The 13,478-nt window shown below is 49.8% G+C and overlaps 2 protein-coding genes across 2 annotated transcripts; both read left to right on the forward strand.

Annotated features, from left to right (window-relative positions):
* Positions 1-6,664: 6,664 nt before the first annotated feature.
* Positions 6,665-7,934, forward strand: CTRU02_208602 (chitin deacetylase; the record flags this gene model as incomplete). Its single annotated transcript, XM_036728597.1, has 2 exons — positions 6,665-7,210; positions 7,266-7,934. 2 exons carry the CDS (start codon positions 6,665-6,667, stop codon positions 7,932-7,934), a joined length of 1,215 nt encoding a protein of 404 aa, XP_036579881.1.
* A 3,510-nt stretch (positions 7,935-11,444) lies between these two features.
* CTRU02_208603 (heat shock protein) lies at positions 11,445-13,461 on the forward strand (the record flags this gene model as incomplete). Its single annotated transcript, XM_036728598.1, has 4 exons — positions 11,445-11,576; positions 11,647-11,719; positions 11,774-11,900; positions 11,952-13,461. 4 exons carry the CDS (start codon positions 11,445-11,447, stop codon positions 13,459-13,461), a joined length of 1,842 nt encoding a protein of 613 aa, XP_036579882.1.
* Between the last annotated feature and the right edge of the window lie 17 nt (positions 13,462-13,478).

A 13,478-nucleotide genomic window follows, 5' to 3' on the forward strand; every position in this document is an offset into this window, starting at 1 on the left:
GTTCAACGTTTGAAATCTGTCCGCTGTCTGCTCGAACCGGGCAGGGTTTGGGATTGTTGCATTTACTTCAGTTTCTTTCGTTCTAGACTTGATGAGAATTCAAAAGTAACCTTGAGGCGTAAGGAGCACTTCGTAGATCTGATCAGACAGACAGGCAGACAGACCGGGAATACGAGAAAACTCGTCCAGTCAGTAAGAAACTCGCAAGTGACTGAATAGAAGATTCTTGTAAGTCTCCTAGGCCTGACCACCGAGCATATAAGGCATATCGAGCCCGATTCAAGGATGTATAGGTGGCGTTCTGTCCTCTGTTGGCCTGATCAGGCTTACGGGAGGGGAGGCTCCAGTTCTGTCCATCAAGACGTTCAAAGGTTAGTTGTAGGTAATGTGTCACTCTAACGGACCCGTGACTGGGAGTGGATGAGACGATCGGCAGTTTCATAAGGTATTGTGTGGCCTCCCTACATACCTCGTCCCACTGCTCTGGAGTCCTGGTATTCGGGACCCTTCAATCCCAATTGTCGGCTATGAAGTACGTGGCTCGACAAGCTGGCTCACTTTTCAGCGCCGAATGCACACCGAGGAGAACTAGATCTCTGAGTTTCATGATTCTGTCGGCTCTGTAGGTTTAACGCATTATCCCGCTGTCCTCCAGCCGCTAAGAAATAATAATTTTCTCTCGTGGATTTCGTCAAACTAACCTAAATGCCGATCTTTATACGGTCAGCATGGCAAATTCTCCTATTGTAAGGCATATACAGGGGAAATGGTTCGGCCGTGTGCAAAGATCTAGCTTACTACTGAAAAATGAAAGGCTTTTGTCTAGGTTTACTTTCAAAAGTAGTGGAGCGTCTTTGGTAAAGAGGCATCCTCATATTACAGCCATTCAAATAGAAGGATAGCATCTTCCAGGACCCCGATGGTCATGTCAACACGCGTGTCATGCATACAAAGCAAAATGCTGTCCTCACCTCTCTCAATCTCTGAACGTCCAAGGTCAGGTAATTGCCAGTTTATGCTCGATGGCTACTTGATGTGTAGTGGTTCGAGATGCCACAGCATGAAAGTCAAGTCATTAAACCCGGAACCGGAGCAGAATATCCAGTAGAACATGTCACGCTGGGCTTCTCCTTTTGGCGATATCAACAGTCATCGAATCTAATGCTTGAAGTAGAGCTTGTTTAACAAACTTGTCGTCGATGAGACCTCCAGCTAGGCTGTCTTGAAGGTTATGTGTTCGTCTGACCGCACCTCAGTGAATGTATAAATCACATTTTCACTTTCGGTCTCGTCTCTTTGAAGTTGGAATCGAATTACCCCGAAAAAACGCTTTCATCGATTGCCCAGAAGACCTTATAGGGAATGCATAGCCACGGGGTATCTAGATTGAACTAGAATATGGCAAATAATAGCCCCCGCATCACTTGAAGTCTATCTACAAGTTGATTGAGCAGGTACGGCACACCATTCTAAAAGTCATGGTCTGGGAAGGCGGGATGTACATTTAGGCTTGGGGGGCAAGAACAGCTTGGTGCTAATCAGCGAGACGAGTAGAACTGGGGACATTGGTTCTATTTTCCTTCTTAGCTCTTTTACTACTTATCTATCTTTGACCTAAAACCTACGAATAAGATGTTCTTGAGGGACGTATCTAGGTAAAGGCAAACTCGACTTTAGAATGTGTGAGCTTACACAATAATATCGAGGCTTATAATCAAAACGTCGCAGCCCTTATGATCATCTCATTCACACAGATAACATGGGCATCAATATACGTCTTCCCGTACAGTCTGCAGTGCAATTGATAAGATAATGGTTACGTTCCACTGGCACAATAAGGTATCATCAGGCTAAACGGTAAAACCCAACTACCGAACCAAGCTTCGCTGATCTACGGACAGCCGTGCCAGGCATCTTCGTACCGTCAACACCTTAGCGCCCTCAAAAAAACAAAAACAAAAAAAGAACACCAAAATCCAACGTCGAAACAAGTCGTAAACAAGCAGACTGCGCATGCAGAATATAGCCGTTTGCCAAGCCCACACCGCCGTTTGAGCGGCTGCGAGCCAACAAGTGCCGCTGCATATTCGAACGGCCGTTTCAGTCAGTGCGTATGACGAACATCTCAGCTTCTGCTGGATTGGCCCCTACGAGTTCTTGGCAGCAGAGAAAGAACATCAAAAAATATACAGCTAGAAATAACACGGAGGATCGCAGTCGAGCTGGCGGCCGCGTCTAACGCCGGCATGGCATCTGAACAGTAGGATATCCATTTACTGGGCTGACATCCCACGATAAAGGGCTGCCTGATGTTAGCTTGGCGGGGCTGGTAAGCAGGCAAGCGTTTGTTGCATTGCAGAGACGGAATGGCCTCCTGGCTCTGCAAGGCTGCAGGGCTGACTGATGACTGTGTATGGGGCAGTGCAAACGACATATGGGAACTCGTAAAAAAAAAGTGAGTGAGATTCAGTGTAAAGTCATCTTGAAAAGCCCGAAATCACTCCGACCAGCCATGGTGAGTCTGCGCGTCGAACCGGAGAAGAAGCGCCGAGGCGCTGGTGCTCGCATGGAGGCGCTGGCTGTCGGGGCATCGAGTTTTGAGCGCAAGCTCAACGAAAAAAAATACATGCACAGTAGAGACATGGTCATTTAACAATCCTTGTTAGAGGCACTGTATCTCCGGCAACCTGTCTCAGCAGGTCTCTCGGTGATGGGCACACTGAAGCGGTTAAGCACATGGCGTGGTGAGACAAAGCTTCGATGGGAGGCTTGTCTATAGATTGGTTGTTTCAGCTGGGCAATTGGAAAGTTGCTTCTTTTCTCGAAGCCATGATGTCATTGATTGGTCTCATCAGGAGAGAGTGGAAATATGAGGCGGTAAATGGATTACATGGCCGCTAACGCGTCTGGTTCATGACGCGATAGCCGGCGTTTCTCTCCCCGAACGCAATGCAATTGTTGATGCAGGTGCAACGTTGATTAATTGCCGATGGGCGATTGAGATCGGCAGTGAGGAGATGTAGACAGGGCTGTTCGTTGGACAACATGAGTACGAGAAGTATGATCCGATGGGCGAGGATGACCTGGCTTGGCAACAAGGGGGGGGAAACCCTTTTGTTCTGATTTTTTATGTTTAATTTTTAATCTTTATTTACCTTGGTTGGCGGTTGAAGTACTTTGTTATTTGTTATATTGTGGGAGAAGGTTAAAAGATACTGAAACGACGGGATTGGCTGCTTTGGCGGATGAACATCTCTCTCCCTTCAATGGGAAATTGGGTGGTTCACGGCCAAGGTAGGGGATTCAGCATACAATACTACGAAGATGAGACGGAGAACAGACGACTCCCCCAAAGAGCTTCAGTACCGGATGGCGTCCCGAGAAAACGGACGATCCAAGGAAGGCGCCGCACGGGAGGTGTTGCTCGGTTGGGTGTGTTGAGTCCAAAAATAAGACAAGGAAATAATGCACAAGAATAAGGAACAGGCGGCCTTGGCTTCTGTGTTTGGGATCGGGGGGGTCTCACAGTCAGTTCCAAGCAGCTGGCAGCTCAAAGTGGCCTCACCCTCCTGCCCGAAAAGAAGGGAGACATGGAATTGGGTTTTCCTGGGGTGGGTGCTGTCTCTGCTAATGCCTGCGTGCCAAGGGTCTTGGCTAGCACAGCACAAAAGCTAAGGCGGTACGGAGTACAGGCGTATAATTCGTCCCTTGGCGAGGCCATGGTGCCTGAAAAATATACAATCTTGGACTGAAGGAAGGAGCCAGGGGGTTGTTGGCGTGTGGTTAGAGGGGGAAAGTGCAGCTCGTAAACAGGTAGTGCAACCAGTGTGGCGCATTATGCAGCCGCACAGTAATGCGCTATATGTATTGTGGTAAATTCACAGTGCGGGGTGGCGTGTATCTCAAAATATCTCTGGTCTTGCCTCATTTGGATTAATACAAAAAAGAAAACCTCTGTTGCTATTGCCGTGTTAGCGTTGCGTTGGTGAGGGAAGGAAAGAGGTCGGTCGGGTAGGGAGGGATAGGGGCTGACCTAGAAGGAGGGATGACAGAGTGCAGTTAGGAAGGAACACCAAGCAAACGCACGTGTCGACTAAGGAAGGCGGACATCAGCAGCCAGTGGCAGAAATGGCAGTCACTGCAGAGAAGGCAACAGCAACACCTACCTGGCACCTCAACATGTACATGACAGGCACCTTACAGCTAGGCTGATTGTTGTGCCTGATGTTGTGCCTGGCAAATGTATGTTTCCTTCCGATAATAATCGTAAGGCTGATGAAACCAATCACATCCTACAGGCATGCAACCTTCTCCCAACTACGGGTTACCTTACAGTGAGGTCACTACCACCGGGCGCTCGTCCTTGCCCTACCCCTCTCTTTCTCTCTCCCCTGCCTAGCCACAGATGGCGCCGCCACGGTTTCGGCACCTCGGCTTCGGGGAAAAAAAGAGAGGCAGTAGGCCGGTTCGATTCAGGGCCTCTGTCCCCTACCCCCTGCACCAACTCCAGCGTTGCAATGTACTGAGAATGGAGTATCCGTACTGCTGACCGGAGTGCAGGTTTGTTCTGCTAGCATGCGTTGTACAACGTCCCCCCTTTCACCCGTTGGTCGTTGGTCGCACTGGTGGGTGGAGAGGGGCGTTCAATACGAGGGCAATTCCACCCATTCATATTTTTTACAATTAATCTGACGTCGGTCAAGACCTGTAGCAAAGAACCGTCGGCTCGAAGCGGAGTGCCAAACCTGCCATTCTCTCCACATGGACGAGACACCGACAAGAACAGCGAGACCAGGGCCTGTCGTCCTGGACAGCTAACCCGGGCACGACCGAGACCCATTTCCATCACATCAACAGAGGGCCAACTCTACCCCTACCTGCGAATGGGATACATGCCGCGGCACAGCAAACAATTGCAGGATTTCACAACCAGCTGGCCCTGCAGGTCGCAGCCTGCTAATCTGATCATCTTACCGAAGCTGCTCTGGCCCCTGGAAATGAATGACTCCTCGGACTTCAACGCGAATTGGGCAAGCCTGATCACATTCGCTGTCCATGTCAACGCCGCCAAAGGACTCAACGACGGTTGACAAAAACAATCCATGAAAAGAAGCAATGGAAGCCTCTACTAATCCATCGTCCGTCTCAAAGTCATCCTAGCCAAAGACGAACGGTGCCTTGACACCACGAAGCGACCCAGCCACGCCGCCGCCACACCGTGCTCCTCTAAGCTTTTCCGCTCAGTCGCTCTTACAGGCGCGACAAACCATCTCTCTCTGGTCCTCTTTCAGCGTGTCACCTTGAATAATCATTTATCGTACCTTTTGAGAAGTACATCGATGCCTTGAGCTGACCCCTCCTATTCAGGTGCTGACGGGTTGGACCCCCAAATCACACGACATGCAAGAGCCATAGTAGGTGATGCTGACGGCCAATCATAGGTTCCGCGTCCCTTGCGTCAGTCCCCTTTCATACGAGTCTAATGCGCCAAGGCCTGCACCGTCTCGCACCCTCTTCTCAAATGCTTCCTGTATGACATCGCCAACTGAGAGACCTTCCAGGATCATGTTCGTACCTTGTCCAAGCCTCAACCACGGCCAACCAACCTGTTCCATCAAGCCCCGCGCCGCACCCGCTGCCTACCATTGTCGCTGGGCTTGCTGCTAAAGTACCCTTTTCCTTTGCCATGGCTTAGCATCTGCCTACAAACCCCGCCCAAACGGTACAAGCCCACGCCGCGTTTTTCGTTCTGACAAAAAAGTCCCCCCAATGTTGACCAGGAAAAAAAAGAACCCAGGGCACTTGTGCCGAGTGTGTCGGGCGCACACCACTAGAACTGCAATTTTGAAGCCCAGTAACTCGGTTTGTCACTGCTCGTATTCTCGTCTTCTCTGCCTGCTCGAGTCAGGGGGGGTACACACGAAAGGCATCGGGATCTCAAAAATTCAAAGAACTAACTTAAGTCTAACCCGGTCGTCTTGGCTCTCATTTCTTCTTCGTCTGAGTCCTATACGTCGATCCCACCCAAAGAGGTCCAATTAGGTACTTTTTTTTTTCTTGCCTTGTTATTCTTGATTGCTAACAGTATCCCCGCAAAAAGTTCTAGTTCTATGCAGCGGAGGTTCCGCGCTGGCGTTGGCTTGATCACTGGCTTGCGCATCGACATTTTTGGTCGATTTTTTGTGCTGCCCGTTTCTTACGATATCAAGCCATGTCGTGCCGATGCGCCCCCTCGATGGTGAACCAGCCTTCCTTGCAAGTTGCAAGACAGCTTATGCGGACGGACTCCCCCCCCCTTGCGTGAGATCCTTCTCCTTCTAGGCTGATTCAAACAAGAGGCCAATCCGCACAATGACTTTCCCTGCTCTCCAACTCGCCCGGTAACTCGGCCGCCGTTGGGCGCGGCACACGGACTAGACGCCGTCTTTGAGGTCACCTCCTGCCCAGCCTTCTCCACGCGCCGCTCGGCGGATTTCCCTAGCACTTCATTTCCCACTATTCCCCGGGGCTTGTTATGCAGCAGCAAGTGTGTGGGCTGCTCCCCCCCAGCATCGTGGGTCTGGATATAAGTGTATTCTCTTCCCCCCCATGAACCTTATGCTAGACCAACGATATCTCGTCCATCAACCACAGTCACTCACTATTACCACTTCCAACCGCAACGATGCTTGTTAGAGTACACTCGCTTTCTCTTCTGGCGGCCATCGCGGCCTCAGGAGTCAACTTGGCTTCCGCCGCCCCCTTCGAGTCATCGTCTGCTCTCGCTCCCAGAGACATGCCGCGCCCACGCTTCGGAAACGTCCCCTACGGTGTCGATATCACTCACTGCACCACCAAGGGCAAGGTAGCCCTTACTTTCGATGATGGCCCCGGCGAGTTGACCGAGAAGATTGTCGACACTCTCGAGAAGAACGGCAACATCAAGGCCACCTTTTTCCTCGTTGGCACCAACGGCAACAACGGCATTGCCAACGCCGCCTACACACCTCTCCTGAAGCGCATGCTCGACGCTGGTCACCAGCTTGGCAGTCACTCATGGAGCCACAAGGACTTCAACACCATCTCCCACGAGGAGAAGATCCAGGAGCTTGTTAAGAACGAGGAGGTTTTCGCAAAGGTGCTCGGCTTCGTTCCCACCTACTTCCGCCCCCCTTACACCCACTGTGACGGAGCATGCCTCGCCGCTCTGAACGAACTCTCTTACCACGTTGTAAGTAAAGGAAGCCGCCGCTTCTATAGTTATGTCGTGAACTAATCCCCTTCAGACCGACTACAACCTTGACACCAAGGACTGGGTTGACGGTGGTGCCAACTCCAAGGCGACCTATGCTAATGCTATCAACGGTGGCAACCCGTCGAGCGATTCCTTCATCTCTCTGGCCCACGACATCCACTCTTTCACCGCCAACGGTTTTGTCCAGTACATGATCGACGTCGCCAAGGAGAAGGGCTACCAGTTCACCACCATTGGTGACTGCCTCGGCGACCCCAAGGCTAACTGGTACCGTGACCCCAAGAGCGGCGAGCCTTGGTCCGGCGTCAAGGAGGAGCCCAAGCCTACGACGACTACCAAGTCTGCTGCTCCCACTTCTTCGTCAGAGACCAAGAAGGAGAGCAAAACCGAGACCAAGACCGAGACCAAGACCGAGTCTGCCACGGCGAAGGCCACTCCCAGTAAGAGCGCCTCTGAGGATGACAACGAGACTGAGACTGAGAAGCCTACCGGCGCCACAACCGCCAAGCCTCCAGGCCCTTCCGCTACCATCAATGGTGGTGCCAACGTCGGCCTCGGCCCCGTGACGCCTACCGGCACCACCGGCGGTGCAGCCCCAACAGGCACCCCATCCGTCGTCGAAGTCAACGGCGCCGGACGCGCCGTCTTCTCCATCGGCGGCGTTCTTGCTGGCGCTTTCGCCTGGGCCATGATGATCTAATGATCAGACTGATTTGCGTATCCAAATACCCTATTATCGTGGGAAAAGAACATATATTCGTGTAATATTTTGGGTAATCCTTAATTAGGGCCTGCAGAATGGCCGATTGGCCTCATGATCTCACGGTTTGAGATTGCTGATGGAGATGAATACATGATACCACGCCTTGTATGCAGTGGCAATGTGTACTAGACATAGATGCAAAACTTAGCGCGCATTTGATCGGAAAAACATACTTATACCAAAACAGATTTATACTAAATTATCATTCTCTAAATTGTTATCCAACGCAAGTGAACTCAGAATGCTGTTGTAACATGTTGGAAACTGCCGTCGACTCCTTGCACCGACATCTCGAAGCTGGACCATTGACTCGTCGCTTAGGAAACCATCCATCAATCAAGACGTTCCATTGTGAACCCTCATGGCACCTAGACGTCGGACGTCGGATACTGGCGCTAGAGTTTGCCGTGTGAGCCGCCAAGTCCCCTCTCAGGCTCACTTTGTGCGCTGATGTTCGCCCTGACCTGTCTGCTCCATCTGCCGGCCGTCGTCGAGGGAACTAACTCCGTGCATAGCTGGCGTCCGTCCGAAAAAAGCTTAGATGGTATCGGACGTCGACCACGCACGAGCAGGTCCCAGCTAGAACAAGATGTCCGGGTGGTGTCTGGTTCTTTTTTGTCGGCCCTCGGCATCTTTACTCGACGACTGTGGGTGGTCTTTTTCCAGCGATCAAAAGGGCCTGGGCCGTGGACGCCATTGAGAAACCTCCGGAGTGGTCGGGAGGGGACGGCGCTTCGTTTATGGTTACTTGGTTGGCGGGTCAGGTCCCCCCTTTGCAATGAAATTAGAGGGGCGTGGAGAAGCAGGGATTTGGGTCGTCTGAAAATAGACTTTCGATGAACTTTTAAATGTTACTTTGTTAAACTTTTTTTTTCTTTTTTCTTTCTATAAACCCGGCTTGATTGACGTTAGCTAGTGGAGGAGGTTGATGGTTGAGGCTGATTGGATTGACCGGCGAGTAGTTTACTTATTCCGAGGTGCCTGCGAGCTTCTTGAAACCCTCCAAGGCTTCTGTCTTTGTGTTTTGATATTCTTGTTCTGTTGCTTGGTGAAGTTGAGAAGACTTACCATCGTGCTGGACATGACGAAGAGGACTTTTATCCCATCGAGGCCTGGTTGTACATCATGAGCAGAATTAGCCACATAGGAGCCAGCCAAAACCTTCTTCTAGCCATTCAAAAATCTCCATTCGAAAGGTGTTTTATTGTATCTTCACGTCCTGACTATGAAGTAAGCAGCAGCTGTTACCACAGCTACAAGAACGCTGCCTAGCGCGTGGTCATGTATCTCTAATGTGAGGGGGGAAAATGGTTATAAAATCGGTGACTATGTATCTGTATCCAACCAGGCTTCGATGGGATAAGTTTAGGAGTTCGTCATACAACTGCCGCTGCCAGGACATCAAATGCTTTCAATATTAGTTTCACGTGGGGGCGCCAGGGCGCTTCATCCCGACAGACCGGACGATTGTTGTATCTGGTACAACCAGTGGAAGTGAAAAGCGAGTGTTTTCGGTTATGAGATGAGTAGGTTTTGATGAGACAGACAAGTCGGACGTCTCAAAGTACCCAAGGCCACCAGGGGAACTAGGATTCAGTGGTGCATTGAGAGATGACGTGAATGCCACCCTTGCGAAGTTTGAACTTCACCTTGTGAACTGCGAAGTGGCTGTTTTGGTCCGAGGCCGTCGATAACTTGCGGTGACTGGTCTATGGGTCGACGGAGCTTCGTTGAAATATCGCCTGCCAATATATGCTGTAGCCGCTTGTATCAAATGATGGAACTCGCTTGGGAACGAGTGAATAGCCAGGAGACGACGTTTCGCAAGATGGAACTGGCCATGCTTTCCGAGCAAACCTGGAGGGCAGGGCTTGAGACTATGGAGGAAACGGCTTGGTTCGAAGTGGAAAGTTTGCATGTTCGTGCATTGCTTATTGAACCTCATGAAGCGGAGGCTCCTAAAATGTGCTCTTTTGTCTGATGGAATATGTCCAAGATCCTCGGTAAACGGTAGTTAAGGAAGGCATGCCCGATTTTGAGAATGATGATGAGGACCTGAGTGCCCTCTGGCTACAGGTAGTCATGGCCGACGTCGACGACCAATATCGCAACCAAAGAAGCGGCAAAAAAAATACTGGACCGTGCACCTGCTTCCTAGAAGCGGCGGGGGATTAAAGGTAACAGTCTATGCTGTGAAGCATAGAGGTTACCTCGCGACAGCTTGCGTGGCTACTGATGTAATTTTTCCCCAGGAGAAGGCACCGAGAAACTGGCGAGGAAGGACAAATATGAGAACGGGGTCTGTGAGAATAAAGACGAGGCTGAAGAGCTTCACTGGAAGATCCAGAACCCGATTTTTTTTAGTTACGAGTAGGTAATGTGCGAGAGAGTTGTGTTGCATTCAAGGTTTCGTCAAGTCTCGGCTTGAAAGATGATTCTGAATTTTGTTCACTTGTTTCGAGCGGCATGTCCACTAGCTTCGGGACTCGCAATCCCTTTGAATGAACGCGGAAACGTAACATGATATACTTGCAAGAAAAGTTCCGTAGTATGCTGGATTTGACCGCATTCGTAAAGGCAGCTGATACCGCCGTGGCCTGGTGAAAGTAAAGCTTTAGGCGATGAAACCTCATTAACCTCCCTTTTGGGTATAAATATCAAATCAAGCAAGTAACTGATCAAACGAGCCTGGTCAAGCTTTCACATAATCAAACAAGAGGGCCGTGTTTGATTTGTTTGATTCGATTCAAGCGCTCCTCTAAGGCTGGCTGCGGTCACCCACCATTCACAATATGCTTTATCACGTATGGCTGTGCTGCAGTCCGTAGCTATAAGCGGCTACCATTATATTTCGTTGAATTATTGACGGATGGCTGAGAGTGAGATGCCTGTGGTTTTACTTACGTTGTGAGCTTCTATCGCTGTAGAAGCAGCCCTGGGTAAGTAGATCCTAGGTCTTGGCTACCACATCAAAAAAGCTAAGCGAGGCTAGCAAAAAACTGTCTTTTTTTTTTTTTGTGAAATTTTCGAGGTTCATTTCACGTTTCATAAAAGTATCGTAAACGACATGGGCTAATTTTTGTGGCGCGCTGTTTCTTTGCTGCCTAGCTCGTGGGCCTATCAATAGGAATGCATTCGCTCAACGTGGCCGCACAGGCCTCATACGAGGTGATGAGTGAGCACCTTGCCCAATTGAGATTGCAGAAAGGAGAACAGGTATGCAGTACAGAGAACGCCATCTGGCCTCAATATATTTATCTGAGTGATCTATGGATAATAGTCGCGAGTCTGAATAGGTATTGAGATTGAAGTGTTTTTTCCTCTCTCTAATGAACAAGAGCTGAAAAGGATTGAAACCCTTCACCAACGAGTCCGTTTGCGTGTTTTCAGCGTTGCGCTCATGAGACTTCACTGCAAAAGCACACGTCATTTCAAAAGAGCCCAGCCATGTCGAGGTGGTTGCCACATCGCGGAAACCCCAGACTTGACTTCCTCTCTACGCTAGCGCTTCTAATTTGTGTGTTGCATTCTGCCCGGGCGGAATGTACAGATAGCCCAGCGGACCTTGTTTACGGCATCGTAAGCCTCCCTGCCAATCACTTTACCTACAGTTGGCATGAGTTTAAACAATTCTAACGTCCATCTGCAGAATATTGGTCCTTCTGTCTCCAGTGTTGGACTTGTAGGCCGAGGAATCATAAGAGTACCCACGGAAAACCAGAGTCCGTCTACAATATGTCGGGTTCACCATGTTTCCAACTAATCTTGGTTTGCAGATTGGATATACTTTCCACAGCAAACGTATCATTCACATGGAATTAATCATACACAAACAATAGAAGTTCCAGAGTTCTTTTTGTCCGGCCAGGAACCCACTCTGCAGAATGCTCTATTCAACACAAGGTACAGGTCCTCATTTACCTAGCCACCACTATGCTCATCTCAACTACATAGTCACATGATTTGCCATAAAGACGAGCCAGAATACTTTATCCAGCGGGTGGTCCATAACCCATCATCTTACCGCTCATCCAATGACGATTTTTTGTCCAACGACACGCTGAAAACTCTCTTTCGCCAAATGCAAGATATCGCGGAAGGTTGGTTCGGAGAAGCAGCGGACATGGCAATTGTCTCTACTCCGTACAATTGGCGCGAAGATTCCTCCTTGGAAACCATCAGAGCTGCCGGAAGAGCTGTGGGTTTGAGAATACCCAGGTTTACTTCCGCACCCAGTTCCGCTACTATTGGCCACGGGCTGGACGGAGTACTGTGGGACGACGAGTACTTGCTCATTTTTGACTTGGGCCGAAACAATTTTGAAATTACTGTGCTTCAAACCGAAGATGGAGTAATTGATGTTTTTTCCTCTAGCAGAGACTCTGTCCTGGGCAGAGAAATCGGAGCCTTTCATCAGCGAAGAGTCGGTGAACGCATCAGAGCCAGGGAGGAACTGCACCAGGAGACGATTCATCACATTGAAAGTGTGTTAGCGGCTGCCAACATCACAAAGGAGACCATTTCACACGTCGTTCTGAGTGGGGAACATACTCGACACCCATTGGTTAAGTCTCTTCTAGACGGCTTCTTCAATACAAATCCTGCCCCAGTCCACTACCACGTTCTCGATGAACGGGACGAAGCCGTTACGCTGGGTGTAGCCCTGCAAGCTTGGTTGCTTGCGTTGCCAGATTGTGCAGAAGCTCAGTATATCGAAATTATGCCCCGTGCCATCAGCATCGCTGGCGTTGGTGGCCAGCAGATTGAAATAGTTCCAAAGTACAATATAATTCCGTACCGCGGAACACTCAACCTCACAACCGCTACCGACAACCAAACTTTTGCGTCGATACCAGTAGCTCTCGGCGGCTTCAAGATCAGCGAGAGGAATGACCACCTAACAACACTGAAGCTGGAAGGCATTTCACCTGCTCGCTGCGGTGAGCCAACGATAACTCTCGAAGTTACGGTTGATAGGAATAACTCTCAAGATTTTATCTTGAAGGTTGAAGCCACTCTGTTAAATGCTGACGGGACTGCTATGCTCAAAGATTCCGTTTTCATTGGCGATTGGTGGCGCTTTGAAGAACCGGCGCTCACACAGGTCCTTGAAGAAGAAATCGCTGTCGCGGAGTTTTTCAATGACACTTGCCCTAACGAACCCTCTTGCAACTCAGAATTCGATGCCGCTGTTGCAGTAAAACTTTTCGACGATTTAGACGAGTTCAGCATGACGCTACGTGCCAAGGAAGAAAAGGCTGCGGGAAGATATGCCCGCGCCCTTTGTTTCTACGAAAAGTCACTACCTTACTTTCCAATTGGGCATCCGGAACTTCTGAAGGAGATAAAGACGCTAGGAAAGCAAGTAAAGACAGAAACTGATTATTCGATAATCTCAAGGGATTACTTGACTTACTTTCGTCACCCATATAGTATCTTCTACACATGCGAGTTCGAGTTGTAGGATGTTGTATTATAGAC

The sequence above is a fragment of the Colletotrichum truncatum genome (assembly GCF_014235925.2).
Source record: "Colletotrichum truncatum strain CMES1059 chromosome Unknown Contig_0005, whole genome shotgun sequence".
Lineage (NCBI taxonomy): Eukaryota > Fungi > Ascomycota > Sordariomycetes > Glomerellales > Glomerellaceae > Colletotrichum > Colletotrichum truncatum.